At 44.5% G+C, this 22,681-nt stretch overlaps 1 protein-coding gene across 1 annotated transcript; it reads right to left on the bottom strand.

Moving 5' to 3' along the window:
- Positions 1 to 609: 609 nt before the first annotated feature.
- Positions 610 to 22,433, bottom strand: smarcal1 (SWI/SNF related, matrix associated, actin dependent regulator of chromatin, subfamily a-like 1). Its single transcript, XM_042709741.1, is given in 18 exon segments — positions 610 to 1,144; positions 1,696 to 1,792; positions 3,058 to 3,158; positions 6,416 to 6,598; positions 7,075 to 7,177; positions 7,838 to 7,908; positions 8,398 to 8,616; positions 9,207 to 9,347; positions 11,325 to 11,390; positions 13,034 to 13,195; positions 17,359 to 17,509; positions 18,053 to 18,245; positions 18,948 to 18,998; positions 19,491 to 19,751; positions 20,280 to 20,330; positions 20,716 to 20,965; positions 20,967 to 21,410; positions 21,620 to 22,433. Coding segments are annotated over 18 exon segments (3,012 nt in total). The 5' UTR covers positions 21,896 to 22,433; the 3' UTR covers positions 610 to 952.
- Positions 22,434 to 22,681: the final 248 nt, after the last annotated feature.

Below are 22,681 nucleotides of genomic sequence, written 5' to 3'. Positions count from 1 at the left end.
GACAGCCTCGGATGCGTTGAGACGTTCAGGCGCCAGCTCCCAGGATTGAAGCTGCCGGTCAGGACAGGGGGGGAAACAGGAGTAGGACATCTCCGTCCACATGGAGAGGTGACCCCATTACTGCTGATGCGTGACCTTTGCCACTGGAGAGACAACAGGCTGAAGACAAATGATTTGTCCCATAAGCCCCTGTAATCTGTAGGTCATACGATACGGAGGAGTCTACTGCAGCGCGATGAAGTACCGTGGTGATGGGTTTAGAGTCTGATAAGATTAAAATCATGCTTGGCTTTGCTTTGCTTTGTCTGGGATGTCATCGCTTTATCTGGAAAAATAGAGATGGTGTTAGATGTTAAATATTGAATTATGTGTTGGATCTCATCATTGGCGATAAACGTGTGTCATTGGGGATAAAGCCGTCTAGCCTGGTGTAAGAAAGCCTGCATGTTATTTCTGTCTTGCCTTTTGTTTGAGTAAAAATAAAGAATAACAATAATAATAGCATGTCCAGTTTGAAAATAAAAGCTATATATTGGTCTTCTTTGAGCTATGAGTCAGCTGTGAGTGCATTTCCACTGTAATTCACTGCAATACAATTAAAAACTCATGTGATCATGAAAATAAAATAAACTCTTTATTATATTCATTCATCAAGGAGTCATAAGCTGTGCAGGCATGTTCTCACAGAGCACACAAAATAATGGACGAGCCTTAAGCCATCTTTCATGATGTAAGGCTGAACATCAATTATTATCATATTTTTAACAGAGCAAAAGGCTTTCCTTAACATAATCAAACAAAGCAAATGCTTTTTTTTTTTAAGGGAAATCATAAGAGCGTTGTGATTGATCGGCTGAAGGCAGATCATTGGTTGATGTAGTTGTGTATACGGTCTAAATACAATCAGATCATTGGTTGATGTAGTTGTGTATACGGTCTAAATGCAGTCCGATCAGCGGCCGAAGTAGTCAAGTATGCGTCTCTTCTTGCTGGGGCTCTCGGAGAAGGCGCTAGCTTTGAGACCCGTGGTCCCCTCGTCTCCGTCCTCCCAGTCGGTCACGGCCTCCAGCAGCACAGCCTCGTCCACGTCATCCTCCGCAAACGACCGCTGGAACATCTCTGTGATGGTCTTCTGCTTAGGATCCTGGGTCACACACACACACACACACACACACACACACACACACACACACAACCATTTTAATCATACTGTATATAATTAGAGTATGTATATTTCCTGTAGTAACATTAGAGAACTTTCCCCCTAACATTTTTATATCTGAAGATATTGAAGTTATGAATCAATAAATGTGTTTCAAGATGACAGATGTCATGTCAAGCTTTATTATTCCACTCTGCTGATCTTGTTTGGATCACACCTCCTCAGACAGGGGATTTCTGATAAGCTTTTTAAAAATGTATTTACTAAAATATCCATTCAAAAGCAATTTTACAGAATTTACACAATCCAAACATTTAGCATCCCTTTTTCTCATCATATGCACTTAAAGACTGTGACAGAAAGAGGTTGAGTTAGTGTGTTTGTGTGTGTGTGTGTGCGTGTGTGTACACGAGAGTGTATATACATGTGTGTGTGCGTACATGCTTTTGTGTGTGTGTGTGTGTGTGTGTGTGTGTGTTGTGTGTGTGTGTGTGTGTGTGGTGTGTGTGTGTGTGTGTGTGTGTGTGTACAACCTTGCTGTGGAAGCTGGCACACTCAGCTCTGTCGGAGAGATTGGCCTCAGAGAGTCCCACCTGCTCCAGTATTTTCATCTTCTCCTGAATCATCGGCCTGAGGCGCACACACACACCACACACACCACACACACACACACACACACACACAATGGTTCAGGTTATTTTTTCTTTGTATCCACAGGTAGATTTGGTTCGCAGCAGATGAGTCATCGTCCATTTTGACACACATTCTACAAACAACAGAAAGCTGACACACATAATAAAAGTGTTCAGGGTTGCAATCCTTCCTCAACCACTTAATAACTAGAGAGAGAAATAAATAAATAAATAAATGTTGCCACGACTTGTAATGGCTGCTGGAACAATGTTTTTTTTTTATACCGCTTTGTTCTGCACTTTGGGATGCAAACCTTCGTCCAGGGGGAAGAAGCTGAAATGGGTGGGGGTCATCACTTAAAATTGAGCCAGTTATCCACACACACACACACACACACACACGCACACACACACACACACACACACACACACACACACAGTGACGTATACACACTCAGACACACATGCACACGCACACACACACACACACACACACACACACACACACACGGAGCAACAATAGGTGCATTAGGGCACCATACACTGAATGGGCACTCGCTGGGCAGATGTTTTTAGAGTGAGCGCCCCACTCAACACTTGGCCCAGAGCGCTGTTATCTTAGCGCATCAGTGCGGCCAACCAAAAACATACAGTGAGTGCGTTTCCACAGTGCCATCCTGCAGTAGCAGGGATACTAGGGACATAAATACAGGAAGATACAAAGAATTGTCTTTTTAAAAGAATTATGGATAAGAATACTGCAATTCAGGATTTAAGTTCACCCTCCAAACCGTTTCCAAAACAAACAAAGACTGACTTGTAACAGAATTACTTGAATGACTTCAAATACTACATTCTAACAAAGTTCTTAAATCACAAAAATCCAGGTAGAAATGAGAAACTATAGAGGTATGTTATATACAATAGGTATTTCACATGTAGATAAAACGTATTGTTTAATTGTATCTACAAACTTATGTATATCTAAAACACATACTCATCTAGCGTAAGGAGAGTTTACAGACAGAATATTTTAAGCTGCATGATAATTTAAAGAAAATACACAAAGTGTGTGTGTATGTGTGTGGGGGGGGGGTGCCCTGGCCAATCCCAAACAATAACTCCAGGACATGGAATTGTAATATAATCTATGAATCTAAAGGTCATGGTGTCAGGCACTGATCACATACACGACAGCATACAGCACACAGGGGGTTTCCTGAAGCCCAGAGAAGCTCAGTGAGCATGAGCAGTGTGCCTCACCAGAGGTGGTCGTCAGCCGTGCCTTTGGCCACCAGGTAATGGATGTCCACGTTACTGGTTTGCCCGATGCGGTGCACTCGGTCCTCCGCCTGGATCAGCACCTGGGGAGGGAGACGGGGCAACACACATGGATCTTAGACGACTGGTGCACCACACACACACACACACACACACACACACACACACGCACGCACGCACACACACACACACACACACGGACGCACGCACGCACACACACATGGATCTTAGAAGGGCTGGTGCACCACACACACACAAATGCATTTCACGACTGGTGCACCATACATGTACAGACACAAGCACAGACACAAACACATACAAATTGATTTCAGTTAACTGATGCACAGCACACACACTAACATGTACAAACACACATGCACACTCTCTCTCTACACACACACACACACACACACACACACACACACACACACACACACACACACACACACACACACACACCTTCTGCCAATTGGTGCAGGGTTCTGTTTACTAAAGGCATTGTGAGCAAGCTGCTTTACAGACAACCGAGGCCTTAAGCCACGAGAGAACGATTTGACCTCGAGGCAGCAGAAGAAATTAGATTACATCACACGTTACAGCTCAGTGAAATTACATTTGGCCTCAACTTGTTTTTGTTTCCCCTTTCACTGAGGCTTTAGAAGGAAGACGGGTCCAATAAACCAAAACGACACTGAACTCTGACCTGTAAGCCGCAATGGTACAAAAGACAGGAGAAAAAAAATAAAAACACTACAACAAGGTGTGACCTTGAGATAACCTTTGCTTATAGGGAGAAATAAAGAGCTCTCACCAGACGAGCCAAACCACTACATAAAGGAAACCTCTGGGCGACATCATTCCTTTCTGCACCTCCTCACACAAACACTGAACCCTAATCCTAAGCAGGAACACTAAGCACTATGAACACTAAGCACTATGAACACTAAGCACTATGAACACTATGAACACTAAGCACTATGAACACTATGAACACTAGGCACTATGAACACTAAGCACTATGAACACAGAGTACTATGAACACAGAGTACTATGAACACTATGGACACTAAGCACTATGGACACTAAGCACTATGAACACTAAGCACTATGAACACTAGGCACTATGAACACTAAGCACTATGAACACTAAGCACTATGAACACTATGAACACTAAGCACTATGAACACTAAGAACACTAAGCACTATGAACACTAAACACTATGAACACTATGAACACTAAGCACTATGAACACTATGAACACTCGGCACTATGAACACTCGGCACTATGAACACTAAGCACTATGAACACTATGAACACTAAGCACTATGAACACTATGAGCACTATGAACACTATGAACACTAAGCACTATGAACACTAGGCACTATGAACACTAAGCACTATGAACACTATGAACACTATGAACACTAAGCACTATGAACACTAGGCACTATGAACACTAAACACTATGAACACTATGAACACTTTGAACACTAAGCACTATGAACACTAAGCACTATGAACACTATGAACACTATGGACACTAAGCACTATGAACACTAGGCACTATGAACACTAAACACTATGAACACTATGAACACTTTGAACACTAAGCACTATGAACACTAAGCACTATGAACACTATGAACACTATGGACACTAAGCACTATGAACACTAGGCACTATGAACACTAAGCACTATGGACACTATGAACACTAAGCACTATGAACACTAAGAACACTAAGCACTATGAACACTAAGCGCTATGAACACTATGAACACTAGGCACTATGGACACTATGAACACTATGAACACTATGAACACTATGAACACCAATGCCTGAGGGGTTCATCGGTTCAAAGAGTGCTTAGAGAGCAGAAGTGTTGAAGCGATGCCCTTTCCTGAATTATCCAGCACTCTGGATATAGGCATCGGATAAATATCTAAAAGACAAAGGGAAGGATGGCGCCTCGCTGCAGCGTGGTCCACTTGACCCCTGTGAACCCCACTTGACCCCTGTGAACCCCACCAGGGTTACGAGGCCAGAGACCTGCCAGCCTTGGGTTTCCTCAGGTCTCATCTCACAGTGCTGCCAGCTGTTTGTCAGAGACACTGAGAGGAGCCGACGTACGACTGGATAAACGGCTTCCACTCCAGGGGTGGCGGAGAAATAAAAAAGAAACGGATGAAATGGATAAATGACATGCACTCCTGGGTGTTACGACTGGTGGGTGTTGTGCAGGACTCAATCGCACGACTCAGCACAGGGGTAGATTCAGAAGAATAAACGTTTACTAGCAGGGTTCGGTACACAGGTAGGCAGTCCAAAAGTAGGCAAACAAATCCAAACAGGGAATAGGCAGGAGAATAGTTGTAGGGCAGGCAGAGGTCAGAAGCACGAGTAATCACTTGAACAAGGCGGAAGCGCTAAACGCTAGGAACACACAAGGAGCAGTGGAAAAACAAGGAACATACCATGAAACACAATCTACGAAGACACAAACAGGAACAAGAAAACAAGGACTATATATACACACAGGCAACAGATAACGAGGGACAGGTGAGAACAATCAAGGCGGGGCAGACAAGGACACAGGTGGACTAAACAAGGGGAATTAACAGGACACAGGTGAAACCAATGACACACACAACCCGGGAGATTGGGAACAGGTGAGGGGTGGAGACACGGACAACAACAAGAGGGCACATGGCATAGACAAACAAACATAGGGAAAGCACATGGCGGGAACAAGGAAGCACGAGGACTAGACATGGGAACAAACATGTGACCACACAAGGGAGACAAACACAGAAATTAGACACGGACAGAACACAGACCTTACACTGGGGTTTGAAAGGAAACCTGTGAACACTGTGTCAGGTAGAAGATCCCAGAGCGTCCCGGAGGGGTGCTGCCTGTGCAGCCTAATCAATTTCCCCAGGATGCCATATTTCAGATGTCCTTATTGTCACACGCTATTGTCACGCAGTATGCTGTATTTCAGATGTCCTTATTGTCACACGCTATTATCACGCAGTATTCAGTATTTGAGATTTCCTTACGGTCGCATGTTATTATCACGCTGGATGCCATATTTAAGATTACCTTATTGTCGTACGCTATTGTCACGCAGTATGCTGTATTTCAGATGTCCTTATCGTCACACGCTATTATCACGCAGTATTCGGTATTTGAGATTTCCTTACGGTCGCATGTTATTATCACGCTGTATGCCATATTTAAGATTTCCTTATTGTCGTACGCTATTGTCACGCAGTATGCCATGTCTGCAGCATTGAGCATGAGGCGCGCACGCACACACACACACACACTCACCCCCGGGTTCCAGAAGAGTTCGGCAAACACCACCAAGTCTGCGGCGTGGAGCGTGATGCCCATGTTGGCAGCGGTGATGGAGAGCACCGCCACACAGCTCTTCTCGGAGAACTGGAACCGCTCGCACAGCTGCTGACGCTCCGCCGATGGGGTAGAACCGTCTATGCGGATGTAGTTCACACCCTTCAGGGGGTAGAACAGGAGAAGAACATGCGAGGAACAGAACACTTGCAAGAAGTTCTACTGAATTTTGCTCGAATTATATTTTGAAATGAAATGGTTAACGGAACATCATTCTGCAAAAAACATTATTATAATACACTGTAGTGCATATCAAGACATTATTATAATACAATGTAATGCATTATCAAAACATTATTATAATACACTCTAGTACATTGCACTTTAATGAGCCTACACTTGACCAGAAGAACTACAAATAACATGAGAGAAGTCTTGCTGCTACCAAATCTGTAGCAGAGCCCAAACCACAGACAGCCCCAATGTCTTTCACATCAGAAGAAATAAATGGATGAAACGCACCAATATTATAGAATAATATTAAAAGAAAATCGAAAATGTTATTTTGAAAACAAAATTGCACAAGTAAGACTAATCTTATCAATTCTCTATGGGTCGGCCACGTAGTGTCCGCTCACCTTCTCCTGGAGCTCTTTGGTCACGCTGTCCAGCACCACCTTGTGATGGGCGAAGACCAGAAACTTCTCCCGACCGCACTCCAGCATGTCCATGATGTACTCCCTGAGCAGAGCGAACCGCACACAGGGAGCAGGGGGGATACGAGAGGGAAAGAGTGGGAGATCAGATGTGGAAGGCGGATTATTTGGGCTGGGATGTATTGGGGAAGAGGCGAGGGGAATGGAGCGGGAATGTTGTAATACAAGCTCAAGTTTGTAGCTACAGGCGTCTTGTTGAACCCCATGTCTCTCGTCACATCAACATCCTGTTTAATTACTTGAGAGGCTACAACTAATACAATGCATCCTTTCAGTAGCTGTAGTTTAAACAACCTCTATTAGTAAGGGATTATGTACAGTCCACCAGTCAGTATTGGAAAATAAATCCAGACAGGACAAACAGGACCCTACCGCAACGCTTATTATGCGGTTGACATTCTTCCAAAATATATATATTTTTATTATTTTGTTGCCGTTTCGGGCTTCATCCAAATAGAACTTTAAAGTTTCAGGTGTTGCGTATTACTTGCTGGTTTTCAGTTACAATGAATTTCGATTATGAGAAGAGAACGGACTACTTGTGTAATGATATGAAAGATGTGAATGAGAAGCACAAAACCCGTTGCCAATGTTGTTCTATGTCTACTGTGCCACTCTCCTAAAATGATAATTTTAAATTTGGATTTTAAAGTCAGTGTGTCTGTGTTCTCTGAAAGAAACTCACATAATGGGCCGAATCTTGGCCTCTGCCGTGTGGTTATAGTAAACCAGAAGAGCTTCTTTCTCTTTCATCTTCTGTGGGTTGAAAGGAAATCAAAAGTATATTATTATTATGTGTTCACACAAACAACTATAAATACAACACTCAGACACTTTATTCTTTTACCAAGAAGGAAGCTGTGTGTTACGAATGCTGAATACTGAATACTATATATAAATGTATGCAAAAGGTGACAAAGACATCTGCTCACACGACATTAAGCACATGTTTATGAGGAAACATACACTTTATAGTCTTGCTTATCCACTTGTTAAGCACTGCTTTGCAATGGTAAAGAAAAGTTAAGTGATTAGCAACAATTCCTTGAGGAAAATGTGTATGCAGATAATACATTTCAGTAACTTCTGAAAGTTGTTCAGTTGTTCCAACTATTTTCAAAACAAAAATACACTGTGTGTGTTTTATTTCTCATAACGCACTGCTCCCAATTCCACCAGTAACAGTGCTGCTCTCCAGCCTCCATCTAGCCCATAATAACCTGGTCCCTCTCCGGCATCACTCACGTTATTGCTTCCGCTGGCGAGGTTCTTGGCAGCGGAGGAGAGCGCTGCTTTGGTGCGGGCGTTAATGCCGTCTGTGGTGACTATGACAACCTTGCGCTGCTTGGCGGGCAGCTGGGAGAGCACTTCCCTCTTGAGCCGCCGCAGCATCAGCGTCTCCCCAAGCAGCAGGCGCAGCTCCAGCAGGTTAGACGAGCCAGAGTAGTCCCAACCCCAGGCAAGCTGCCGGAGGAGAGGAGGGGAGAGGAGAGAGAGGGGAGGGGAGAGGAGAGAGGAGAGGGGAGGATAGGGGAGGAGGAGGAGAGGAGAGAGGAGAGGAGAGGAGGAGGAGAGGAGAGGAGAGGAGAGGAGAGAAGAGACATGGACAATGATTTATCATCCATCTCTACCCGGCTGGCCTCAAGCAGATGGCCCCCCCTTATATGCCGCTGTTCTGCTTAAGAATTCTTCCTGATTAACAGGGAGTTTTTCCTTGCCCCTGTCGCCATTGGGCTTGCTCTAAGGGGGGTTCAGGCCTAGGCTCTGTAAAGCGCCTTGAGACAATTTATTGTTTTGGCGCTATGTTAATGCAATTGAATTGAATTGAATTGAATTGAATTGAATTGAATGATTTCTAAAGAAAGATCACCAACATCTCGCTAAAGCTGAGCTGATCAAATAATAACCAACAATCAAAGTGATTAATCTCATCTTCTGTTCTGTTCTGTTCTAGGTCTCCTCCACCCTCTTCCTCCAGGGTAACAGGAAAGTAGAAGCCCAGAGGCTCAGAGTGGTGTTTTATACTTTCTGATTGATGTAGAACCAGGACTCACCTGCTTGGCATCACAGTAGCGCGCCCCAAAATCATGGAAGCGTGGGAAAAGCGAGGGGCTAACCGCCAGAATCTGCGAGTAGAGTTCCGAGGGGCGGGACATGGCAGGGGTCCCCGACAACAGAATCACCCGCTTAGCTGCCTGTCAGAGCAGGAGCAGCCAATCAGAGAAGGAGGAGGAAATAATTACAACTGAACTATATAATAATGACCACATACTGATATGTGCATCACATTCATATTAATGCATGGAACTATAACAATAAATCACATTAAAAACTGTAGGGCTGTTCTTTGAGGTTTTGATGGCAAACGTGACCTGACAGTATGTTTTTTTTTCCCACTGCTTCTACTTGATGTCTATCAATGACTGTAAAAATAATGGACAGGATATGCTCAGTCAAACGTGAACCCACCAGAGGGAATTTAATAATGGCAGAGATTTAACCAAAATATGGTTTATTCCTGGCCAATGTTCTGTTTACTACGCACACTCTGGCTCAGAAAAGCATTTCCTGCGCTGCCTCTGGCTCCAATTTTGCCAATATGGCCGAACCGATTTTGGCTTCATCTCCTCAGAAGGTACGTGCATGACACCATGCTGTCCATCTTTTCTACAGTCATTGGTCTCTGTTCATTAGAGGCTGATGAGGTCTTGATGAAGAGGTCAATAATTAATATTCATATTGCATCAACAAGGCCATAGTACTTCTGCCGTCAAACTCGCTGATGAAGAGCAAATTGTGCTTTGATTAGTTTTTCAGCCATAATTAGGGTATTCAAATATCCTTCTCAAATATCAATTCTTGTGCGAGGCTCTGCGGCAGACCGTGTGTTTATTCCGGGAGCCTATTTATAACACTTTCATAATGACTCAGCATTCAGGACTGACAGCTTCAGGGGCGGTGAGAGACTGTAAAGAATCATAAACCACAAGTCATCAGACCAGTTCTACACACGTTATGAGAGCTGTGAGAGACTATAAAGATCATAAATCTCACTATGTAGACTAGACTAGACTAGTCTAGACTAGATTCTGTCAAGTCTAGACTAGATTTTATCAAGTCTAGACTAGATTATGTCAAGTCTAGACTAGATTCTGTGAGGCTATCTCTAGACTAAAGACTCATAACCCATACACACATCAGACCAGTTCTACACACGTTATGAGAGCTGTGAGAGACTATAAAGATCATAAATCTCACTATGTAGACTAGACTAGATTATGTCAAGTCTAGACTAGATGTCGTCAAGTCTAGACTATCTCTAGACTAAAGACTCATGACCCATACACACATCAGACCGGTTCTGAACATGTTATGAGAGCTGTGAGGGAACGCAGGTCAGTAAGGGTCAAAACAGTAACACTGACAGGGACAACTTAATGTCCCTCGGTGTGGACTGAGACCTATTTTATCTCTTGCCTCCGAGATAAACAGCTCACTCTGACACACTGTAAGCCATGATGGGGCGATAGAGAGAGGGAGAGGGGGAGGGGGAGGGAGAGAGCGACAGATAGACAGATGGAAGAGGAGAAGAAGGAGATGGACAGATCAGGGGCGACTGCCCCGGAGGTGTGTCAGGACCTTGCTGCGGGGGCTCCAGGGGGCAGAGCTGCTTGTTTTGAAGGAAGTTGAGGGTTTAGCCCTTCAGAAAGTTCATGTGACTGTGAGCCACACACACACACACGCCTACAGCGCCCTAGGGGTCAAACCACTACATGAAGGAAGTTGAGGGTTTAGCCCTTCAGAAAGTTCATGTGACTGTGAGCCAGGCTGCATCTTCATGCGGCAAACAGCCGGCCGCTCCGACACACACACTAGCCTACAGCGCCCTAGGGGCCAAACCACTAACTAACACACACACACACACACACACACACACACACACACACACACACACACACACACACACACACACACACACACACACACACACACACACACACACACACACACACACACACACACACACACACACACACACACACTAGCCTACAGCGCCCTAGGGGTCAAACCACTACCACTATATGACTCTCGGGTTCATAGGTTCATACGCACTGAGATTTTTAAAAGTGTGTCGTTCGTGTGATACTAGTGTGAGAGAGCCGCTGCCGTACCTTTAATAAGGGAAGGGCCGCTCTGCAGCGGGCAGTCTTCATGTTCTTCAGGAAGTGGGACTCGTCCTGAGGAGGGACAAAATAGACATTATACTTATACATTTATCCTTATACATTTATACTTATACTTATATATTTATACTTATCGACATGCTTCATATGCCCATGTCTTTATGTTGAAAACTGTCCAAGAAGAGTTCCAAAATGAATATCTCCCTCAGTCCTCCTACACATCAACAGCACACATCCCCTCTAATTCTGAGAGCGCTTCATAATACATGATACGTATTTCTTTAAGGGCAATGGGGCAAACTACAGGGAGAGCGCTAAGATGCGCTCCACCCAATGTTCTAGTTCCATACTCCCGACTGAGCGGTTCTAGAAGCGGAGTTTAGAACAATGAGACACTGTAAAGGCAGAGAGAGCACTTCCACCACGCAGCCGCGGAGAGAAGCTCACACTCTGTTTGTTTGCTGTATCAGCCTGCAGAGTGATGCTCTGTGCCGACAGCCTAGCCATGCAGTAGAGGAAACACACACTCTTACACACACACACACAGACGCACTTGACAGGTTGTGGTGTGACTCACCATGTTGAACGCACACACACACACACACACGCACAGGCACGCACACAGGCACGCACACACACACACACATAAACACACACACACAGGCACAGGCACAGACTGATGACAGGCTGGGTCAGTGACCTGCCTCTCAACATGATAAGCACTTTGAAAAGGCCATGAACACACCCCCTTAACACACAGCGTCATGTTTGGGGCCACACACAGACCTACACATGCGCCATCTTGGCAGATGGGTTCATTTCAGCATCTCAACATCGATAAGCACATGGACAGGCCATGTTTGTGTTTGTGCGTATATGTGTGTATGCATGTATATATCTAAGTGGGGTATGTGTGTGTGTGTGTGTGTGTATATGTATGTAAGTGGGGTATGTCTGTGTGTGTGTGTGTGCGTCTGTGTACGAGCATGAGCCTGAGTAAATAAGTGTGTGCGTGTGTGTTCGTGCATATGTATGTGTGGGCGTATGTATGTGTGTTTGTGCGTATGTATGTGTGGGCGTATGTATGTGTGTGCGTGTGTTAGGGCTGAACGATTTGGGAAAATAATGTAATTGCGATTTTTTCCCCCCAATATTGCGATTGAATATGCAATTTTTTTTTTTTATCCATTTTTTTTTCAAACAAATCGTAATGAATGATTTAAATATGACCAACACAATATTAGATACATTTAGTGTAAAATATTATTTCCCACATTTTACATTTTTATTTAACTGCTCATTACAGAATCAAGAACAACAAATCGATGGCTTTGCCACTGTGCATTTAAGTAATTTAAACTAAATCATTGTAAGAATAAACACAAGGCATGCACTTTTTAAACAATGTGTGCAAAATTGACCATCTTAATTTTTTTTTTAAGACCACGTTTTTAATCGCGAACATTGCGGTTAGAAAATCGCATTCTACCATATCGCGATTAAATCGCAAATGCAATTAATCGTTCAGCCCTAGCGTGTGTGTGTATGTGTGTGTGTGTGTGTGTGTGTGTGTGTATGCATGTATGTAAGAGGGGTGAGTGTGTGTGTGTGTGTGTGTGTGTGTGTGTGTGTGTGTGTGTGTGTGTGTGTGTGTGTGTGTGTGTGTGTGTGTGTCCGTGCGGTGCCCTGCCTCTGACCATGATGAGCACGTTGAAGGGTTCTGCGGGCTTCTGCTTGTCCACTCTGCTCAGGAGGTCATAGCTGACGATGTTGACCAGGCCCCCACGCAGATTGTCCCTGCCCGTCACCACCACATTCACACTGTCAGCCCCCACAGACGGCAGCCAACGCCGGAAGGCCTGCAGGGAGGGAGGCAGAGAAGGAGGGAGGGAGAGAAAGAGAAGGAGGGAGGGAGAAGGAGGGAGGGAGGGAAGGAGGTAGAGAGAGAGGGAGGGACAGAGAGAGGGAGGAAGAGAGAAAAAGAGAGAAAAAGAGAGAGAGGATGAGAGAGGGAGAGAGAGAGAAGGAGGGAGGGAGGATGAGAGAGAGAGAGAGAGAGAGAGAGAGAGAGAGAGAGAGAGAGAGAGGGAGGAAGGATAGAGGACAGAAAGGGAATGAGAGAGAAAGACAGAAATTAGTAGAGAGGAAAAGAGATGGAAGAGAATGAGGGGGACAGAACCAAGAGAAGGCATCAGAGAAAGACAGAGGGGAAAGGAAAAAAGAGCAAAATAAACCAAGACAAAGACAGGACAGAGAGAATGAGAAGGAGAAGGAGGAGAAAAGAAACAGGAAGGGACATGAACACAGACAGACAAGCAGACAAACAGACAGAGAGAGAGGACGTGTTTAACGAGAAAGAGAGACAAGAAACACATGAAACACAGGTGGATATAAAACACTAAACCAGCTTCAGACATAACACAGCTGTGTCACACCTAAATACAGTTAATTAGACAGAAATGTATTTGGACTCCCTGGATAAACAGTTTGAATAAGCCGTCTGAATTAACTGCTAACCCTCAAAATGTTATTTAAACAGTGAAAACAGCCCTGGCCAACACAGGCTGCCTCCACAGCAAACCGTCACCATAAATAACTCCGATAATAACGTGACTCAGAACAAAAGGAGGAAGATAAGAGCAACACACTTCTGACTGGAAAACTCAAGTCAGAGCCTAGTACAGGAAAAATAGAGAGTGGCATAGAGCTCTTTAGATCCACACACTGCAGTTTCAAAAACACAAAACAAACAAAAGAAACAGAATTTTAAAGTAGCAGTAAGAAGCTTTGGTCTAAAACTAGCAAGCTAACAACTCTTACAACTTCAAAGGCATGAAAACACCAACAGCAGAAGAGTAGACACTGATACAAGCTTGCTTGCCCTTTGCCTGGGAGGCTAGTGGGAACGATAGGACCATAGAACTACACAGCTCTTTGCCTGGGTGGCTAGTGGGAACGATAGGACCATAGAACTACACAGCTCTTTGCCTGGGTGGCTAGTGGGAACGATAGGACCATAGAACTACACAGCACTGCCTGGGAGGCTAGTGGGAACAATAGGACCATAGAACTACACAGCTCTTTGCCTGGGTCGCTAGGGGGAACAATAGGAATCACATTCACATGATCATATACCATTAAAATGAATTTGAAGGTGATACCAAAATTAGTTGGTTATCAAAACATTTCTCAAAAAGGGGTCAAGTGCTGCATACTGTTGCTTTAAAGAGAGAACCTAACGTGGAATTGTAAACACGTGGGAACTTGTGGGCACACACACACCAACATGGAGACCTACAAAGCAGCAGACAAACACAGCTCTGGGCCTTGTGATCCCAACCTTTAAAGTAAACCTGACAGAGCGCACAGAGAAAGAGGGCAGTGCTTCACATAATAAGGCCCCAAGATGTGTGTGTGTGTGTGTGTGTGTGTGCGAGTAAGTTTGAGTGTGTGTGTGTGTGTGTGTGTGTGTGTGTGTGTGCGTGTTTGCATGTCTATGTCCAAATGTGCGTGTGTGTCTCTGTGTGTGTGTGAGAGTAAGTTTGTGGGCATGTGTGTGTGTGTGTGTGTGTGTGTGTGTGTATGTGTGTATATGTGTGTGTGTGTTCGTGTTCGCCTTTCTGGGGCAGAGCCTCACTAACTTATTTGGTCAAACTTCCATTGTGTGCCCACTGTGACAGCTGACTTAATCATCCCTTTCACTGAGCCCTTTGTGAATGTGGCCCGAGTAAGGGCCTGTGTGTGTGTGTGTGTGTGTGTGTGTACACATGTACCTCTGTGTGTGTGTGTGTGTGTGTGTGTGTGTGCATGTGTGTGTATGTGAGCGTGTACATGTACCTCTGTGTGTGTGTGTGTGTGTGTGTGTGTGTGTGAGTGTGTATGTGTGTGTGTACATGTACCTCTGTGTGTGTGTGTGTGTACACATGTACCTCTGTGTGTGTGTGTGTGTGTGTGTGTGTGTGTGTGTGTGTGTGTGGTCGTTTGTGTGTATGTGAGCGTGTATATGTACCCTCTGTGTGTGTGTGTGTGTGTGTGTGTGTGTGTGTGGTGTGTATGTGAGCGTGTACATGTACCTCTGTGTGTGTGTGTGTGTGTGTGTGTGTGGTGTGTATATGTGAGCGTGTACATGTACCTCTGTGTGTGTGTGTGTGTGTGTGTGTGTGTATATGTGAGCGTGTACATGTACCTCTGTGTGGGTGTGTGTGTGTGTGTGTGTGTGTGTGTGTGTGTGTGTATGTGAGCGTGTACATGTACCTCTGTGTGTGTGTGTGTGTATGTGAGCGTGTACATGTACCTCTGTGTGTGTGTGTGTGTGTGTGTGTGTGTGTGTGTGTGTGTGTGTGTGTGTGTGTGTGTGTGACCATAGGGGCTTTGCTGAGGGAGCTTGTTAGACCCGGCCAGAATACAGAATGCAGACTAATAAAGCAAGATGCAGAAGGAGAGGAGAAAAAGAAGAGAGGAAAAAAAGACAAACACAAAGAGAGAACTGGAACACTGCCGTCCCAGAGAGACCAAGCTGGGCCACAGTTCCATGTCAAACGCAGACTAATACTTAAGACATCAGGCACACATCAAACAAAGCCTTTCATCACTATCTATTTCCATGGCAACAGGAGGAGGACCGGGGGGGGCCCATTACAATGAGCAACGGGCTCACAAACACAGACACACATATATACAATGACTGAAGCTAGGCAGCATTTGGGAGTTTTGGGAGGGGGGGGGGGGGGGGGTAGGGGGTGAAAGAGAGAGAATCTGGGGAACGGTACTCAGAGAGTTTGCTTCAGCATTTCTGAGTAAAACATTTGAAGGGCCGTTTATGCGACTGGAATGATGGCTGGAATGTTTATCTAGTCCCCTACAGCAACGGCACACCAGGGCACGCTCAGACAATTGAGAGGGTCACACGCCAGTAAACAGTCTAGAAACTCAAAACAGCAGCATTTAGGGACAGTGACAAAGCCCGCACAAACAACACCACGTCCTGCTAAATGGCTCCTTCCCTGCTTGTGTGAAAGGCTGAAACACTGCTGCAGACAAACCATGCTGCTGGTGAGGTCACCACCAAGGTCATACTAGCTAGCACGAGCACTGATAAAATAGATACCGTCATCAATATCAGTGGGAGATGAAGAAACACATCATCTGGGTTCAATTTTTAAAAAAAAAAACACTTAAGACAACCAAGACTTGGCCCAAACTGAAAGCTGATTAACTGCCACGCTGATACCACTGGCTTTGAGCGCCTGCTGATTAGTGGCACTTGGGTTTTCCACGTTTCATTTTTGTATTCTATTATTAACTCACAACAAATGCACATGCACATGGAATCGACACATAGAGCAATAAAGACACCCATACGATCATCTCCGTTTGAAACTAAGTGTCTGATGTCTCCCTCCTGTAATTAATTGGGGTATTCTGGAGAAATTGTAGAGTACACCACTTCTACACTACAGTCTGCAGCGTACATGGGGATTATATAGTGAATAACATTTACAGTTGAGAATTCAAACAGCACTACAAAATGGCTGATTCACTATATAGTGGACTATAGAATGAGTGAGTGGACGTTCTGAGCATAGCTCTAGTGTTCTGAGTGTACTAAGTATGCTAACGCAGACGGGATCTAGTCCCTCCATGTGAAGCACACTTAGTGAGTAGTCTAAGAGAAGAAACACAGAGTTGATTTGAGGGCAGAAACACAGAGATGATTTGAGTGCAGAAACACAGAGATGATTTGAGTGTAGAAAAGCAGAGTTGATTTGAGGGCAGAAACACAGAGATGATTTGAGTGCAGAAACACAGAGATGATTTGAGTGTAGAAAAGCAGAGTTGATTTGAGGGCAGAAACACAGAGATGATTTGAGGGCAGAAACACAGAGATGATTTGAGTGCAGAAACACAGAGATGATTTGAGTTCAGAAACACAGAGATGATTTGAGTGCAGAAACACAGAGATGATTTGAGTTCAGAAACACAGAGATGATTTGAGTGCAGAAACACAGAGATGGTTTTGTACCTCGGCCCATGTGAATCGCACGGAGGACGGGGACACCACCAGCAGCGGCCACTCCTTCCTGTAGTAGGCAGCGATGCAGATGGCCTGCACTGTCTTCCCCAGGCCCATGTCATCGGCCAGCAGCAGGCGTCCATCTTTGGCCACCGCATAACTGCAAAGCAACGCCATATGGCACACAGACATAGATAGCAAACAGCTCCGAGAATTACATGGCACCAATCAGAGTGCATGGGCACATACACAACAGATAACTCAGAGGGAAGAGGGAAGGAAGGAGATAGCGCAGACCTGGTTCAATTCAATTCAATTCAATTATATTCTAATCTATTTTATTAATTTATATAGCGGCATTAACAACTGACACTGTCTCTTTACAGAGCCCAAGGCTTGAAACACCCGGAGGAAGCAGGAAAAAATTTCCGTTAACAGGAATGAAAACCTTAGCAGACTGGCCCATAATGCATTTATATTTAAATATTTGCGTTATGAAGGGACATTCCATCATCATCATCAACATTATAGAAGCAACATATGGCCAACTGTCTCCAATGATCCAAACATGTCCACTTAACATGACCTCTAGGCTACACAAACTCAGACCAGAACCAATTACCATCCAGGCCAGCCAATCAAAACACAGATCAATACCTATTAACATCTAGGCCAGCCAATCAAAACACAGATCAGAACTTACTTGACGCCCACTCTCTGGAACTGCATGAGGCTGCTGACAAGGGTGGCATCCACCTCCGAGAGGTCGGCATCCGGGGGCTCGGCGACCTCTGACCCCTGGGACACGCTCTTCTCGAACTGGGAGGAGAAGGCCTGCACCACTGCCCTGGGCAAGGGCTCCACCTCCACCGAGGAGATGGCATTCAGCACCTCCACTGTCACAGCATACACAATAGAGTGGGGGTGAGTGAGTAATTCAATAAGTAAATAAGTAAATCATAAATAAATACAATAATAGAAGGTAAATAAACAATAGAGGTTGGGTGAACGAACAAACAGATCAATAAATAAATGAATGAATGAATGAATTAACATGGAGTAAATAACCACAGAGGGTACAGAAATAAATAGATAAAAAAAGATGAATGTTACTGGTTGGGAAAGAACGAGTGCACTCCGGACAGAAATGGCCCCATGTTGAGACATTTATTTGCCTCACAGTTTACAAATCTACTGAGTGAAAACAAATCTACCTAGTTGATAAATGAAACACAAGATTTACAGCTGAGAACAAACAGGTGCTTTGCTGGCAGAAATGGCTCCACGCCGAGTTGATAATTTGCTTCATATACTTTGAGCTGTTTCAATGAACGTGTGGCTGGGAGGTCTTGGTTTCCCCAAACAAACCTGTTGTTTATTGTCCTGATTAAACAAATGTCTTCACTCTGCCTTCAGTCGGCGGATAATAGAGTCTGCTAAGCTAATTTAAGCAGTATAGGCTGACTGTGGAGTCGCAGCAGCGGGGAGGAAGAAAGGAGGATAATGGTCTTGAAAGCCAAAGATGCCAGAGTCATTTTCATAAAACACATAACAACTCGAGGCTCAAAGCATAATGCGAGACCAGCAGCCGTACTCACTGAGTTTCCCATAATCCTCCAACAGGAAACTCCATTTCCTGGTCTTCATGTCTGAAACAAAGTATAAGGCTTATTAGGTGTCACAGTGAGAATAATGACTAATGACATCCCCAGCAAGAAATGTTTCTGAGTATTTTAATGACTTGAATATAATATATATATATATATATATATATATAGATATATATGACAGAGAGAGAGAGATAGATAGATAGATAGATAGATATTTTATGAAGTACACTAACCACTTGAATTCAAATTAACAAACCACATTTCAACATACACTTGGCAGACTACATTTGAGCAAATAGAAGATAATGCCACTATCATAGTTTGTCTCTTTATCACTTAAAACAAGAGAACACCAAGCAAATGCACTTGCGCTAATTGTAGTAATTAATTACCAATTATTATTAATTAATAATTCACCTACCTTTCTACCACTGGTAACACTTTTATTGTCTCTACTAGGATTTGTCCCAGTGCCCTTTGATACAATCATATGCCCTAATCCTTACTGCATTTCACACAAACCCTTCTCACCGTAGTTTTTGGAGGGCATCTGTTTGAAGGCAGCGATGATGTTGGCGTGGTAGGGCGAGTCCACCTCGAAGCGGGAGCGGCTCGTGAGCACACACTGGGCCTTCACGATGGCGCCGGGCTTCTGCCAGCCCTGGCACAGTTTCATCAGCGCGGACAGCGCCGCTGCGTCCCGCGCCCGGCTGGTCGCCACGGTAACATCCAGCCCCACCATCCCCTCCAGCGGTTTCAGGGCCACGGACGGGATGCCGGAAGCTTCCGCCACTGCGGCACGGGAAATTAAAGGACTGGTCAGAGTCACATGAGGCTGCTTAAACACAATTAGCTCACTCAGTGGAGACTACCAACTCTTCAACTTTGTGACACACAACAACACACAACTTTGTAGTGATCGTGTAAAGGAGAAAATTGTGAATAAAGAGTCATATCTTTGCTTAACGTTCAAACTCTGATTATACTTACATGTATACAAGATTAGCATAACAACAACAGGCCTACAATCTTAGAGAAACAAATCACCTCTGGAGGATTTTTTTTTCCACCACCAGTCACCATAGAAAAACTATCCAGCATATTTCCGCTATGGAAAACCTCTCTCAGATCCAAAGTAACCCCTTTGCTTTCCTGTGCTAAGGGCTTCATTTAAGAGCCTATGGGGTACCATCGCCATGGATACATGGACAGGAGTCCAGGTCCAGACCACTGTCCTGTCATGGAGGCTAACCAGTAAGAGTGCAAACTACTACTTTTTACGAATATGGTACTGTACAAGTAGAGAACACCTGGCCTTACTCAGTTGGCCGTAGTCCTCCAGACCGAAGTTCCACATCTTCGTTGCGGGATCTGCGTAAATAAAATGATACAGTACAATTATACGATATCATATCAAGTGTAAGGTACTGATCTTTTTTTACCAAAATACCAACCAACCAACCAACCAAAAATTCTACCAAATGTTTTCAATGTGCTTTCTGAACCTGTTGGAAGGCTACTTGTGCAAGAATGATCAACTGCTCTGATGCTGAAGTTCACTGTATGGTTCAGGCCAGTACATGCTAAATATTCATATTGAAACACATGTATTGTGATAACATTGCATCATGACTGTGGCCAAAAAAGGAAAAGAGTGTTATACATTCATGTTCCGACACTATCATACAATTCTTACAATGAATAGTATTCACTATGACTACCACAAGACTATGATCACACATCCAAGTGTATTTACCATAGTTTTTTGAGGGAATGTTCTTGAAGACAGCAATGAGTTGTGCCTGGTAGCCGACCTCCACCCTGAAGCGCTCTGCGGTGTGGGACACACATCTCCCTCTCACTGACACAGCGGGCTTCTTCACAGGTGGTCCACTGGCTGGCTCCGGGGGCCTGGGCGGCTGTTTCTGTGCAGCAGCAGAAAGTAACGGTCGCGGTCGCAGCAGGGGGTACCTGACAAGGCCCTGAACCGTAAAAGCTACCAGTCTTGCAGCCAGCTACAGGTACACCTGAGGAGCCATCACCTAACTTGGCTGGCTGTGAAGGTTTGAAGCTCGAAGTGTTTGTTGACTGTGGTTGCGGTTTGAAGCTTGAAGTGTTCGTTGACTGTGGCAGTTTGAAGCTCGGCGTGTTCGTTGAATGAGGAGAATTAAAGCTTGAAGTGTTCACTGAATGTGGGGGTTTGAAGCTCAAAGTGTTTGTTGACTGAGGAGAGTTGAAGCTTGAAGTGTTCACTGAATGTGGCGGTTTGAAGCTCAAAGTGTTTGTTGACTGAGGAGAGTTGAAGCTTGAAGTGTTCACTGAATGTGGCGGTTTGAAGCTCAAAGTGTTTGTTGACTGAGGAGAGTTGAAGCTTGAAGTGTTCACTGAATGTGGCGGTGGTTTGAAGCCTAAACTGCTTGTCTGAAGGGGAAGAGGGTCGATCAGTTTAGCCTGGGGGGGGGGGGGGGGGGGGACAATTTCACAAATGTAAGACAAGTACTCCAAGAGGTAAAGTACTGGTAATAAACACCCTCATGCATTTACTCTCAGATTTCAATAATCAGTCTAATAATCTAAACAACCAAAATGATGGCCCTATTGTATATTATTAAAGCATGTCGAAACAGTTTCTGTGCAGGGCATTTTAATGCATTACCCACCTGTTTGTTCGCAGTAGTTGCACTGGGTTGACACTTCTCTATTGGCCTGTTATACAGCGAGATTGACGGTCCCGTTGTGGATAATGGGACACTGCTGCCCGAAGGAGGGGGGCGAGGGCCAAAGTGTGCAGCATTTGGTTTACTGTAAGCGTTCACGTTGCTCGGTCCAGTATCCTGTTGACAAGTGCCTTGAGCTAGTCTCTCGGCTCTCCGTGCCAGGGCTCGCTGTCTGTTTTCCTCTATTTTTCTCTGTTGCTCAGGCGTTAAAGAAGACATAGTTACAGGATAGTCATGAGCCGCCAAGTCCAAGTCTTTTTCTACCCTCCCGTTTAGATGGGTGTGTCGTCTATCAACGGTGTGCCCATCAACTGACATGCACAATAAGCATTAATTCTAATGTTAGCTAATGTTACCGTGGTGCAAGTCAACGTAAACCAGAACAGATCGGACGGATAGAAAGATTTGCAACGCACATATCCTTGACAACATTAATCAGTACGTTAATGTACAGTTTCGTTACACAAAAGTTAGTAGTAAGCCAGCTACCTAGTTAGCTAACATTTTAATTGTTTATTTTAGCTGACTAGCACTAGCTAGAAAAGCTTGTTAGATCAGCCAGTAATCATGATAACGTATAGTTACAGACTGACGTTATACTACCCATCTGCTCTTAAACGAATGTCAAACAGTTTCGCGAAAGAAACGTTACATTTAAAAATACAGTCCACTGATAACCACTACACAAACGTTAACTCTTGGCAACTTTAACCTCCGCAGTTGAACTATCGCGGGTTTAGTTAGGCGGATATGGCGTCACATCACAACAAACCAGACAGAAGGACGGACGTATGATTCTTCCAATGCACGTACAGAGCGATTTCAGGATTCGGGTGTTTGAAGATTAACAGAGTGGCTACGGATTTTGAAAGTCAATCTTCTTTGAAATGTAGCTAAGATACAAATGAACGTTGTAGGGGAGAGTGGGGTAAGATGAGCCACGTGGGAAACTGTATCTGGGCAACCATACACAATTTTTATCATGTGACCCTAAATTTAGTGTGC

Source organism: Clupea harengus, chromosome 2 (genome assembly GCF_900700415.2).
Source record: "Clupea harengus chromosome 2, Ch_v2.0.2, whole genome shotgun sequence".
Taxonomy (NCBI): domain Eukaryota; kingdom Metazoa; phylum Chordata; class Actinopteri; order Clupeiformes; family Clupeidae; genus Clupea; species Clupea harengus.
The sequence above is the reverse complement of the archived record's forward strand: the minus strand, read 5'-3'. Positions and strand labels throughout refer to the sequence as shown.